General features: G+C 42.1%; 1 protein-coding gene across 1 annotated transcript in view; it reads right to left on the bottom strand.

Moving 5' to 3' along the window:
* Window positions 1-14,893, bottom strand: part of LOC139576063 (disintegrin and metalloproteinase domain-containing protein 10-like) — a 94,502-nt gene that overhangs the window by 25,977 nt on the left and 53,632 nt on the right. The window contains exon 3 of the mRNA XM_071401710.1: window positions 11,319-11,437. Within this exon, the coding sequence (XP_071257811.1) occupies window positions 11,319-11,437 (119 nt within the window). The remainder of the gene's footprint in view (window positions 1-11,318; window positions 11,438-14,893) is intronic.

The raw sequence follows: 14,893 nt of genomic DNA, 5'->3' as shown, positions 1-14,893 counted from the left end.
GCCATCATGCCTATTCCCCAGGCGCTCTCATTTGTTGACTTCTGTAACCGTAAAAGCCTTGGTTTCATGCATGTTAACATCAGAAGCCTCCTCCCTAAATTTGTTTTACTCACTGCTTTAGCACACTCCGCCAACCCTGATGTCCTAGCCGTGTCTGAATCATGGTTTAGGAAGGCCACCAAAAATTCTGAGGTTTCCATACCCAACTACAACATTTTCCGTCAAGATACAACTGCCAAATGGGGCAAAGTTACAATCTACTGCAGAGATAGCCTGCAGAGTTCTGTCATACAATCCAGGTCTGTGCCCAAACAGTTCGAGCATCTACTTTTAAAAATCTACCTTTCCAGAAATAAGTCTCTCACTGTTGCCGCTTGTTATTGTTGCCGTCAGCTACCAGCTGTGCCCTGGACACCATATGTGAATTGATCTCCCCCCATTGATCTTCAGAGTTCATACTGTTAGGTGACCTAAACTGGGATATGTTTAGCACCCCGACCGTCCTACAATCTAAGCTAGATGCCCTCAATCTCACACAAATTATCAAGGAACCTACCAGGTACAACCCTAGATCTGTAAACATGGGCACCCTCATAGATACCATCCTGACCAACCTGCCCTCAAAATACACCTCTGCTGTCTTCAACCAGGATCTCAGCGATCACTGCCTCATTGCCTGCGTCCGAAATGGGTCCGCGGTCAAACGACCAGCCCTCATCACTGTCAAACGCTCCCTAAAACACTTCTGCGAGCAGGCCTTTCTAATCGACCTGGCCCGGGTATCCTGGAAAGATATTGACCTCATCCCGTCAGTAGAGGATGCTTGGTTGTTCTTTAAAAAATTGCTTTCCTCACAATCTTAAATAAGCATGCCCCATTCAATTTTTTTAAAACTAAGAACAGATATAGCCCTTGGTTCACTCCAGACTGGACTGCCCTTGACCAGTACAAAAACATCCTGTGGCATACTGCATTAGCATCGAATATCCCCCGCGATATGCAACTTTTCAGTGAAGTCAGGAACCAATATACACAGTCAGTTTGAAAAAGCTATCCTTAGTTTTCCTAACAGAAATTTGCATCCTGTTGCACTAATTCCAAAAAGTTCTGGGACACGAAAGTCCATGGAGAATAAGAGCACCTCCTCCCAGCTGCCCACTGCACTGAGGCTGGGAAACACTGTCACCACTGATAAATCTACGATAATAGAGAATTTCAATAAGCATTTTTCTACAGCTGGCCATGCTTTCTACCTGGCTACCCCTACCAACAGCTCTGCACCCCCCACAGCAACTTGCCCAAGCCCCCGCCCCGCACTTCTCCTTCACCCAAATCCAGATAGCTGATTTTCTGAAAGAGCGGCAAAATCTGGTTCCCTACAAATCAGCTGGGTTGACAATCTGGACCCTCTCTCTCTAAAATGATCCACCGAAATTGTTGCAACCCCTATTACTAGCCTGTTCAACCTCTTTCGTATCGTCTGAGATCCTGCCGCAGTCATCTCCCTCTACAAAGGGGGAGACACTCTAGACCCAAACTGTTACAGACCTATATCCATCCTGCCCTGCCTTTCCAAAGTCTTCAAAAGCCAAGTTAACTTCTTATGGCTGCAGGGGCAGTATTGAGTAGCTTGGATGAAAGGTGCCCAGATGTGCCCAGAGTAAACGGCCTGCTCCTCAGTTCCAGTTGCTAATATATGCATATTATTATTAGTATTGGATAGAAAACACTCTGAAGTTTCTAAAACTGTTTGAATGATGTCTGTGAGTATAACATAACTCATATGGCAGGCAAAAACCTGAGAAGAAATCCAAACAGGAAGTGGGAAATCTGAGGTTGGTCGATTTTCAACCCAGCCCCTATTGAATACACAGTGGGATATTGGTTATGTTGCACTTCCTAAGGCTTCCACTAGATGTCAACCGCCTTTAGAAACTTGAATGAGGCTGCTACTGTGATGTGGGGCCGGATGAGAGCTCTTTGAGTCAGAGGTCTGTCAGAAAGCCAGGTCGCGCATTTCATATGATAGCGACCTGCGTTCCATGGCTTCTCTACAGACAATGGAATTCTCCAGTTGGAACGTTATTGAAGATTTATGATAAAAACATCCTAGAGATTTATTCTATACTTAGTTTGAAATGTTTCTACGACTTTTATAACTTTTTAGTCCAACGTTCGGCTGGACCTGCACGAGCGTTTGGATTTGTGTATTAAACGCCCTAACAAGGGCTAGCTACTTGGACATAAATAATGGACATTATCGAACAAATCTAACATTTATTGTGGAACTAGGATTCCTGGGAGTGCATTCTGATGAAGATCATCAAAAGGTAAGGGAATATTTATAATGTTATTTCTGATTTCTGTTGACTCCAACATGGCGGATAATTATATTTTTTTCCTGAGCGCCGTTCTCAGATTATTGCATGGTTTGCTTTTTCCGTAAAGTTTTTTTAAATCTGACACAGCGGTTGCATTAAGGAGAGGTATATCTATAATTCCATGTGTAACAATTGTATTTTCATCAACATTTATGATGAGTATTTCTGTAAAATTGATGTGGCTATGCAAAATCACTGGATGTTTTTGGAACTAGTGAACGTAACGCGCCAATGTAAACTCAGATTTTTTTTATATTAATATGAACTTTATCAAACAAAACAGTATTGAGGGGAGGATGGATGGGGCCATGTATCGCGAGATCTTGGCCAACAACCTCCTTCCCTCAGTAAGAGCATTGAAGATGGGTCGTGGCTGGGTCTTCCAGCATGACAACGACCCGAAACACACAGCCAGGGAAACTAAGGAGTGGCTCCGTAAGAAGCATCTCAAGGTCCTGGAGTGGCCTAGCCAGTCTCCAGACCTGAACCCAATAGAAAATCTTTGGAGGGCGCTGAAAGTCCGTATTGCCCAGCGACAGCCCCGAAACCTGAAGGATCTGGAGAAGGTCTGTATGGAGGAGTGGGACAAAATCCCTGCTGCAGTGTGTGCAAACCTGGTCAAGAACTCCAGGAAACGTATGATCTCTGTAATTGCAAACAAAGGTTTCTGTACCAAATATTAAGTTCTGCTTTTCTGATGTATCAAATACTTATGTCATGCAATAAAATGCAAATTAATTACTTAAAAATCATACAATGTGATTTTCTGGATTTTTGTTTTAGATTCCGTCTCTCACAGTTGAAGTGTACCTATGATAAATATTACAGACCTCTACATGCTTTGTAAGTAGGAAAACCTGCAAAATCGGCAGTGTATCAAATACTTGTTCTCCCCACTGTACATGTTGTGTAACATGAAGTCCTATGAGTGTCATCTGATGAAGATCATCAAAGGTTAGTGATACATTTTATCTCTATTTGTGCTTTTTGTGACTCCTCTCTTTGGCGTGAAAAATGGCTGACTTTTTCCTGTGACTTGGTGGTGACCTAACATAATCGTTTGTGGTGCTTTCGCTGTAAAGCCTATTTGAAATCGGACACTTTGGTGGGATTAACAACAAGATTACCTTTAAAATGGTATAAGATACATGTATGTTTGAGGAATTTTAATTATGAGATTTTTGTTGTTTGAATTTGGCGCCCTGCACTTTCACTGGCTGTTGTCATATCGATCCTGTTACCGGGATTGCAGCCATAAGAAGTTCACCGACCATTTCGAATCCCACGTACATTCTCCACTATGCAATCTGGTTTCCGAGCTGGTCATGGGTGCACCTCAGCCACGCTCAAGGTCCTAAATGATATCATAACCGCCATAGATAAAAGACAGTACTGTGCAGCCGTTTCCGTCGACCTGGCCAAGGCTTTCGACTCCGTCAATCACCACATTCTTATCGGCAGACTCAATAGCCTTGGTTTCTCAAATGATTGCCTCGCCTTGTTCACCAACTACTTCTCCGATAGAGTTCAGTATGTCAAATGGGAGGGTCTGTTGTCCGGACCTCTGGCAGTCTATGGGGGTGCTACAGGGTTCAATTCTCGGGCCGACTCTTTTCTCTGTATATATCAATGATGTCGCTCTTGCTGCTGGTGATTCTCTGATCCACCTCTATGCAGAAGACACCATTCTGTATACATCTGGCCCTTCCTTGGACACTGTTAACAAACCTCCAAAACAAGCTTCAATGTCATACAACACTCCTTCCGTGTCCTCCAACTGCTCTTAAATGCAAGTAAAACTAAATGCATGCTCTTCAACCGATTGCTGCCCGCATCTGCCCGCCCGCCTAGCATCACTACTCTGGACAGTTCTGACTTAGAATATGTGGAGAACTACAAATACCTAGGTGTCTGGTTAGACTGTAAACTCTCCTTCCAGACTCACATTAAACATTTCCAATCCAAAATTAAATCTAGAATCGGCTTCCTAATTCACAACAAAGCCTCCTTCACTCATGCTGCCAAACATACCCTCGTAAAACTGACTATCCTACCGATCCATGACTTCAGCAATGTCATTTACAAAATAGCCTCCAACACTCTACTCAGCAAACTGGATGTAGTCTATCACAGTGCCATCTGTTTTGTCACCAAAGCCTCATATACTACCCACCACCGCGACCTGTATGCTCTCGTTGGCTGGCCCTCGCTTCATATTCGTCGCCAAACCCACTGGCTCCAGGTCATCTATAAGTCTTTGCTAGGGAAAGCCCCACCTTATCTCAGCTCACTGGTCACCATAGCAACACCCACACGTAGCACGCAGGTATACAGCAGGTATATTTCACTGGTCATCCCCAAAGCCAACACCTGCTTTGGCCGTCTTTCCTTCCAGTTCTATGCTGCCAATGACTGACACGAACTGCAAAAATGACTGAAGCTGGAGACTTATATCTCCCCTCACTAACTTTAAGCATCAGCTGTCAGAGCAGCTTACCGATCACTGTACCTATACACAGCCCATTTGTAAATAGCACACCCAACTACCTCATCCCCATACTGTTATTATTTTTTTGCACCCCAGTATCGCTACTTGCACATCATCATCAACACATCTATCACTCCAGTGTTAATGTTAAATTGTAATTATTTCTTGACTATGGCCTATTTTTTGCCTTACCTCCCTAACCTTACTACATTTGCACACACTGTACATAGATTTTTCTATTGTGTTATTGACTGTACGTTTGTTTATGTGTAACTCTGTTGGTTGTGTCGCACTGCTTTGCTTTATCTTGGCCAGGTCGCAGTTGTAAATGACAACCTGTTCTCTACTGGCCTAAAAATAAAAAACAAGTCGAGCAGTCATTTGAAAGAGTAAGACAATTTCAGCCAGACAACTCAAAGCGAAATCCATAAAAGCCAAGATAATATATCGGTGAACATATTGGAATTTGACGATATTAGCTAACAATGCCAACATCAGTATAGGCCGATGTCTAGTTTAACGCCAATGTTAAAAACCGATGTTAAAGCAACCGTGCATACCTATATAAACGTTGGTACATGACGTAATAACGGCACGTAAAATTTGGCGCTACACATGCAACACAGCATTCCTAACCTAGCCCACACAATGTCTGCTGTGTGGATCGAGCACTCAATTGAAAGAGTAAGAACATTTCAGCGAGACAACTCAAAGCCGAAATCCATTAAAGCCAAGATAATGGAATTCACTGCCCTTAACAATCAACCGTTCTCTGTCGTGGGTGATGTTGGCTTTCGTCGACTGGTCAAGCACCAGTACACACTACCAAGTGATCTATTTTTCAGATGTTGCCCTACTGGAGTAGTGGCAGTAATAGCGTCACTGCTATTAGCTTCATGACTGACATTCAGACCAGGGATATCAGTCCCATGAGCATGCTGAGTCTGACAGCACAGTGGGTCGTCGAGGATTTCGTACTGAGGAAAGTCGTATTTCATGCTCATGAATGTGCTGGTTGTCATACCGCTGCTGCCATTTCAATGGCATTTGAGAACATGTTTGAAACATGAACCCACTAACTAGCTCCATTCGAACAACTGACTCGAGAAATAAGCTCATCAACTGCGCCTGCAGCAGACGTGATACCCTCTGTCATGGCATTGAAACGCCTGCTTAACAGGCATTTTCTCTTTACTATGTCGCCACCATGCTCGATGCAATGTACAAGAACCGATACTTCGATGCAGACAAGAAACAGGGTTTACGTGAAATGTTACATACACAGCTGGACAAGATGGAAACGGACACAGTGACAGTGCGCACCGAGGAAGAGAGGCCACGGGCAGACAGAGCTGAAACTTCACTGCTTGACATGTATGATGAAATCCTGGAAGAGAATGAAATGACTAAACAAATGAACAACGAAACAGCACAGCAAGTAAGTGAAATAAATAGGTTTTGATTATGTTTTACGGGTAATGGGGATATTCGTAAATGCCAACAAAATAACTTTTTGGTCAGAGTGTGTGTGTGTGCGTGTGCAACCATTATTTAACTAGGCAAGTCCGTTAAAGAACAAATTCTTATTTACAATGACGGCCTACCTCAGCCAAACCCGGACGATGCTGGGCCAATTGTGCGCTGCCCTATGGGACTCCCAATCACGGCCGGATGTGATACAGCCTGGATCCGAACCAGGGATTGTAGCGATATCTCTTGCACTGAGATGCAGTGCCTTAGACCGCTGTGTCCATGTGTGTGTTAAGCATTATAGTACAGTTAAAAAGTTAAGTCCGCAAAAATGTTTAATATCGGTTTCATTTTTCCCCCAAGGGAAAATATAGGATATCATTAAATCGGCCAAAAATGTAATATCGGTGCATCGCTAGTAGCAATACACCAAGCCACTACAAAAGATACAGGCATCCTTCCTAACTCAGTTGCCGGAGAGTAAGGAAACCACTCAGGCATTTCACTATGAGGCCAATGGTGACATTAAAACAGTTCAAGTTCAATGGCTGTGATAGGTGAGTTTGAAGAATTCTAAACCAAATAACGTGCAAATATTGTACAATCCAAAAGCTCTTTAAGACTCCCAGCTGTAAACGCTGCCAAAAGGTGATTATTAGATGTATTGACTCAGGGATGTGAAATGTTTGTATTTCATTTAATACATTTGCAAAATTTTCAAAAAACATGTTTTCACTTAGTCATTGTCTGTATTTAATACATTTTTGATTCAGGCTGGAACACAACAAAACGTGGAATAAGTCAAAGGATATGAACACTTTCGGAAGGCACTGTATAGGACAGAAAAGGGTTGAGAAGAGAAAGATGTTGCCACTTACTGCAATTCAACTCTGAGTGCAATCTTTATCCCTAATTGCAGTATTCTAGAGTATTACATTTTTGTAACACTTTGTTATTGAAGCAATTATGCCTTTGGCAAGCGGCCTTGCTTGCTGAAGCGTGATGATTACCCGACCACTATTTCTCTGAAGATTAGCAACTGCCAAAAAGCTCATAAAGCTTGGGGAACATGGTCTTTGAGGACAATATTACGTGTTCCTTGCAGCGTTTCATCTCTTGTATAGAAACTGTCCACATACAAAAAGAATGGGGGGGGAGAGCAAGGTTTTAGATTTGATTTTGCAAAGCCTAAGGTTCTCTGTCATACATCAAGGCCTCGGTAAACATAAACATAATCTTCTGACTATTCTAATTATTCCCTAAGTAAGCCAGAGTGAGTTTGGCAATTCAAGTTATCAGTAACCACGTTTCCATCCACAGTTTTTATGCGAGTAAAGGCATACCGTGTATATTTAAAAAATCACAACAGCTGTGATGGAAACTGGAAGTTTCGATACAAGTTTATAAATGCCTACAGACCATGCGTTTGTTCGACAGGTGGGATCTTTATGTCTAAAATTAATTATGCACGAAATGGCAGTAGAAACACCATTATGCGCAAATATTGATATAATAACCATCATATAGAAGTAAGCTTGGTGGCACGCGATGATATGGTGTGTGGTCCTCCCACTACGACTTGGGAAAACATGCAGTTTATTACGCTGCTAATGAACTTCACAGCGTGGTGAAAGGGCACCCGTGATGAGTTTGATGCTCCTTTCCAATAAATATCGAGGGTCTTATTCTGGTGACATGATGATCGATGCTTGACAATAAAAATTCTAGCTCTTATTCTTAATCATCTCATCATGTGGACTTGCCTACCCGCATTGTAGACCATCTGCGAGACCAGAGTAGGCACATTTACCTTTTATCGCACCAGTTTGTGACAAAACGATCGCTAGAGTTGAAAATGCACTGGAAACACATTGAACTAGGGATGCGCGATATAGTCGGTGAACATATCGGAATCGGACGATATTAGCTAACAATGCCAACATCGGTATAGGCGGAGGTCTTGTTTAACACCGATGTTAAAAACCGATGTCAAAGCTGCCGTGCATACCTATATAACATAGGTACATGACGCCACGTAAAAATGTTGCGTTACTCGTGCAACACAGCATCCCTAACCTAGCCCACAATGTCTGCTGTGTGGATTGAGCAATGAACAAGTCGAGCAGTCATTTGAAAGAGTAAGAACATTTCAGCGAGACTCAAATCCAAAATCCATTAAAGCCAAGATAATGGAATTCACTGCCCTTGACAATCAACCGTTCTCCGTCGTGGGTGAAGTTGGCTTTCGCCGACTGGTCGAACACCGGTACACACTACTAAGTGCGCTATTTTTCAGATGTTGCCCTACCGGACTTAGACAGTAATAGCGTCACTGCTATTAGCTTCACAACATACATACTATGGAACGCGGTTTGGGTCTTTGCGTGTCAAAAAAGATACAGTAGCACTGTCAAATATGTTTAAAAAAAGTCTGCAAACAAGCAAACACTGGCCACGAACAGAGTTGGTAATAAAGCATAATTTGTTTGACCGCAACTTCTGGGGTAGCTAGCGTTAACATGGTACCTAGCTAGCACTAATTACAACCAGCCTGAAAACAATGACCATTTCAATTATTCTTAGCAAGGATTTAGGAATACTTGTGAGTAAGTATTAGCTAGGTTGCCACTTGTTGTTCGCATATTGTAATTGAACTTCAGTTCATGAAAACAAATAGCTAGCCAGCTACTTAACCCTGTTGCCCAAAGCTAACGTTATAAGCAGCCAGCTAGCTTCATCTGCCTAGTGAAGCTCGACCAGACCGGGTTATGTGTTGTGAAGCTAGACACAATAAGGATTAGGCACAAGTGGAATTTGCGGTTTGCCTTCAAAATAAAAGTATGTCATTGACAGTGATGCAAATGAATGCAAATAGAATTATGCCATACTTTTATTTTGAAGGCTAACCGCAAAGTCCAATATTGTGGCTAGCTTCACAGATGGGTCTGACCACCAATAATCAAATAAGAACGGTCTTATAAATTAGGGTTATTTTAGATTAGCTAGCTAACTACAGCTATTAGTTAGCTAGCTAACTACAGCTATTGAAACGGATTATGTTGTGTTATTTGACACGTCAAATAGTGTTATTTGACACGTCACGTAGTGTTATCTTTTGACGTGTATCTTTTTTGACACGCAAAGACCCAAACGGCGTTCCATATAAATCCTGGTTGAAAATGAAACGCTTGAACAAATGAACATCATAACAGCACAGCAAGTAAGTGAAAGAAATAGATTTTGATTATGTTTGACTGGTAATGGGGACATACGTAAACCCCAATAAAATACCATTTTGGTCAGTGTGTGTAACCTTTATTTAACTAGGCAAGTCAGTTAAAAACAAATTCTTATTTACAATGACGGCCTACCCCAGCCAAACCCGGGCGATGCTGGGCCAATTATGCACCGCACTATGGGACTCCCAATCACAGCCGGATGTGATAGAGCCTGGATTCGAACGAGAGACTGTAGTGACGTCTCTTGCACTGAGATGCAGTGCCTTAGACCGCTGCATCCATGTGTGTGTGTTAACTATTTAACTGTACTAGAATGCTTAAAAGGCCGCTAAAATTTTAAATATCGGTTATAGGTATCTGTTTTTTTGGCAAGGAAAATATTGGATATCGGTATAGGGTAAAAATGTAATATTGGTGCATCACTACATTGAACTTTTGATTTTTATTCGGTACATGAAAACTTAAAATTCACAGATTTTTATCTGCAACAAGTAAGTTTGGTGGAAACACACCACTGGTGGGAAAATGTGCACATTTTCTTCATCCAGATTTTTGAATATTTGCATGAAATATTCCAATTGGATGGAAACTTAGCTAGTGCACAGCAAATGAGTGGGGCTTTTATGACATCACTGTAATAGGATCTTAGCAGACATGTTAAAATGTCTGAAAAACAGGAGAAAAGGAGGTTCTAAAAAAAAAAGCAGTGCGGCTTGGCAGGGTCGTGTTTCGGGGAGAACGCATGGCTCTCGACCTTCACTTCTCCCGAGTCCGTAGGGAAGTTGCAGCGATGGGACAAGACTGTAACGACCAATTGGATATCATGAAAATTGGAGGGAAAAGGGGGTAAAAAAAATATATATATAAATTAATAATCATTTTTTTTAAACACTGAGAGATATTAAAGGTGACACAAATAGTATGGCCTTCACAGCAGAGCACAACTACAGAAGTACAACGTTTAGATTTCTGATTCTGAAATTGTGCAAATAAATGAATATATCAGTGCGGTAAATGCACAGTTATTCTGACTTAATCTAAATTCCACCTTTGAATGTCCACCTTTATTATTGACAAGAAAAAGCTTGCTGGATTTTTTGTCTGGATAAACCTTTCCATTGCATTACAAATCACATCTGAGAAATAGGCTACAACATCGTCGTCCTTGGAACGACACAGTGCTGCTTCTCTAAAAGGAAACAGATCTCAAGATTTCCATTTGATAGAGATGAGAAGTGCTGCTCTAGTGGAGTCTGATTTGAATTACAGTCTGTTCAGCAGAGGAGAAGAGAGATGACAGCATCTGAGAATGATGAGGTGGGAGTGGAGATGAGCCCGCTGGGATCTGAGAGCTTCACACAAATACACCACGTCACATGACCGGACAGACACACCTTGGCCTTGTTTTCCCTTGTGTTACATGTGAGCTCTGCTGCGGGCATGGGGAGGATCCTGAGGATGTGAGGCTGGAACGTGACTAACACATTCTCCAAACGTATACGCAAACACACAGACAGAGTGGAGTGGAGAATGATATCCATTAACAACGTTCAAAAGCACAACTCCAGCCCGCCAACGCTACCAAACCCACAACAACACACTGGCGCACACCCACACACCACAGATCAACGCAAAAGCAAATAATCAAATTGGATGCGGGAAGCGTTTCCCTGGTAACTATCGTAATTGTGTCTGTGTGCACAAGGACTTTGCCGTTCCAGAAATAATTGCTGGACTTACCAAAGATTTCTCCAGTGTAAATGTGGGAGGGGTCGTAGTGCGCCTCCACTCCTGATACCTCTACCTTGAGGTCTGGAGAGAACAGGCTGGTGTCCCTCTTCATCCGCAGATTGAAATGCCTGCAAGAGAGGAACATGAAAATACATTACTACATTACGCATACCCCGTTTAGTACCTCCAATATTCCTGCTCATGGTTCAGTAAAGATCTATGCAGCCAGAATGACAGGAGAAAGATTAGGGTAAGTAACGACGCCAAACCCAGTGTCTCCCAACACTGACAGAATACTTGGCTGTAAGACATTTCATTTGACATAGGCTCACAGCAAATGAAAATAAAGGTTAAATAAATAGACATATAGGGCATTCATCAACTTCTAACGGTGGAGACAATAGAAAGTGGTTGTTATTTGAGAAACATCTTAAATGGATGGGCAAATTCTTTAGATAGTTCAGCAGCACACGTCTATTGTTCAGGAAGAATATTTCCAATAAAGTCCTGATGACTCAGATGCCTGGGCTGGGACCTTCAGAGAATCACACCAGTCTCTTATCAAAACACAGGTCAAGTAAATCATTACTCCATATTTTTTAACTAGGCAAGCCAGTTAAGAACAAATTCTTATTTACAATGACGGCCTACACCGGCCAAACCCGGATGACGCTGGGCCAATTGTGTGCCGCCCTATGGGCCTACCAATCACGGCCGGTTGTGATATAGCCATAGGGTTTGATTAGAGTAGAAAGGTAGCCAAAGTCCTGCACAGACTATAGGAATTTAGCTGTTTTATGCCACCATTTTGCTTTCCCAGACAAAATATCCATGTCGTGGGCAAATTCTTAGGTTGTAAATGACTTTCGGACGTCTTGGCTCGTTCAGTGTGACAGGGTCTAGGTCTGCCGATTAAGTACCACTACGTTCGGTCATAGCAGGCCCCCAGTGCCCGGTCTGGAGACAGAAGTCACGAGCGCTGCTGGTTGGTTCCAAAAGCACAAAATAAAATAATGGATAAAAAAAATAAAAAAAAAGCCCTGGTCTACAATAGAAAGCCTTTGTAAATTACAATCTCCAGAACCACCTAATGTTTTTTTTTTTTGGGGGGGGGGGGGGGCGTTTTGGGCTCTAAATTGTGTATATTATGATTATGTTCGATCCCATATGAATTACTTTAAAGTTCTGACAAAACTTGTCGTCACACAGAACTCCATGCTGTCACCAATCACGGGCTGGCAGGCTACGAGGAGGCTCGTGCCATCATGCCATAGACATTAAGGTTGACTCAAGCCGGATAAAAATGGACAACCGACCATGATTCTTTGCCAGTTACGGCCACTTTCAACATGATCCTTAGCGGTGTTTTGGTGCCATTCAGCCCCATGGTGCATTTCAAATACTTTCCACTTCATGCGCCATCAGGAGTTTTCCATAGGAATATGTGGATGACGTCAGCACTATCTACTGGTTTTCATGTGTATGGGTCATAGGCTCCGACAAAGTTCTCACAGTGGCAGAAATGTAGTCTTTATCGTTTTGTGTGACTGGTGTTACGATCAGCCACACAATAATATGACTTTTGAATAGTCAGTTTAATATTCGTTTGACTTAAACGTTTACATGCTTTGCAAGAAGAACAATTTCTCTAATATCTTGATTACATGACATAGGAACAAAATAATATAATAATAAATAAATAAAATATATAAGGCTACTTGATGGGATTTTGATAAATAAACAAAATCCCCAATCAAAATAAACATTCTCTCACAGCGACCACGTTATTTTGGGGAAGTTTAGGACATATGAAGTTTGTATGTGAAAACTATTTCTATGACGCATACTTACATTTTTACCAAACTCACTTCATTCCCGCATAAACAGAGTGAGGCTTGTGCTGCTGGTGCTGGCACATGCGCAGATCAAAAATACAGCTGCAGGCTGACACAGCCTCGCAAGCCAATCGCAGAATGTGACGACAGAACTGAAGCAAATCATAAAATCTGGCAAGTTTGATTTCATTTTTTTTTTTTTTTACATCGCACATAGAGTGTGGGAAGGCCTTATGTGAGACATTATTGCTCTGTTTCAACAACCATTATTCAGGATGAGTCATGAATCATAATATTAATATCCTGGCTCTTAATCCGTGTGAATAGGATATGAAATGGAACAGACTCATAGGTTACATCTGTGTGAGTCCATAAAGATGAGCCTATTGACTGTGTCAACAAATGAAGTGAATGCATACAGGATTGTATTTGAGCTCCCCAGTGTCGCAGCGGTCTAAGGCACTGCATCTCAGTGTAGAGGCGTCACTACAGACACCCTGGTTCGAATCCAGGCTGTATCACAACTAGGGTTGCACATTTTGGGGAATATTCAGAGGTGGAAACTTATCGTGGGAATTAACAGGAATTAACAGAAATATGCAAATTAATATGAATACCATTTAAATGTACAGTCGTGGCCAAAAGTTTTGAGAATGACACAAATATACATTTTCAAAGTCTGCTGCCTCAGTTTGTATGATGGTAATTTGCATATACAGTAATCCCTCGTTTATCGCGGGGGTTACGTTCCGAAAATGACCCGCGATAAGTGAAATCCGCGAAATAGAAAACTTTTTTTTTTTTTTACAATTAGCAACTATTACATGTATACAAATACAGTGACTCACGTGTAGGCCGTTTCGTCGACATTATGGGTTTAGGAGATGTTCGAAATTACAAGATAATTTGGCCAACTTAATGTAAATTTGCCAAGCTGTTTTATGTACGTACACATAACTGCACGAGACGACAAAATGATAGCACAATTCGTAGCATGTTTTGATACAAGAAGCGGGAGTGAGTTTTTAGCGAATCAGAATGCAGAGCACAATGCACCAAAAAAAAAAAAAAAATGCATTATGAAAATCCGCGAAATAGCGAATCCGCGATAAGTGAACCGCGAAGTGGCGAGGGATCACTGTACTCCAGAATGTTATGAAGAGGGATCAAATGAATTGCAATTAATTGCAAAATCCCTCTTTGCCATGCAAATGAACTAAATCCCCCAAAAACATTTCCACTGCATTTCAGCCCTGCCACAAAAGGACCAGCTGACATGTCAGTGATTCTCTCATTAACACAGGTGTGAGTGTTGACGAGGACAAGGCTGGAGATCACTCTGTCATGCTGATTGAGTTTGAATAACAGACTGGAAGCTTCAAAAGGAGGGTGGTGCTTGGAATCATTGTTCTTCCTCTGCCAACCATGATTACCTGCAAGGAAACACGTGCCGTCATCATTGCTTTGCACAAAAAGGGCTTCACAGGCAAGGATATTGCTGCCAGTAAGATTGCACCTAAATCAACCATTTATCGGATCATCAAGAACTTCAAGGAGAGCGGTTCAATTGTTGTGAAGAAGGCTTCAGGGCACCCAAGAAAGTCCAGCAAGTGCCAGGACCGTCTCCTAAATTTGATTCAGCTGCGGGATCGGGGCACCACCAGTACAGAGCTTGCTCAGGAATGGCAGCAGGCAGGTGTGAGTGCATCTGCACGCACAGTGAGGTGAAGACTTTCGGAGGATGGCCTG

This window comes from Salvelinus alpinus, chromosome 5 (assembly GCF_045679555.1).
Source record: "Salvelinus alpinus chromosome 5, SLU_Salpinus.1, whole genome shotgun sequence".
NCBI classification, from domain to species: domain Eukaryota; kingdom Metazoa; phylum Chordata; class Actinopteri; order Salmoniformes; family Salmonidae; genus Salvelinus; species Salvelinus alpinus.
This window is presented reverse-complemented; position numbering and strand designations above follow the sequence as displayed.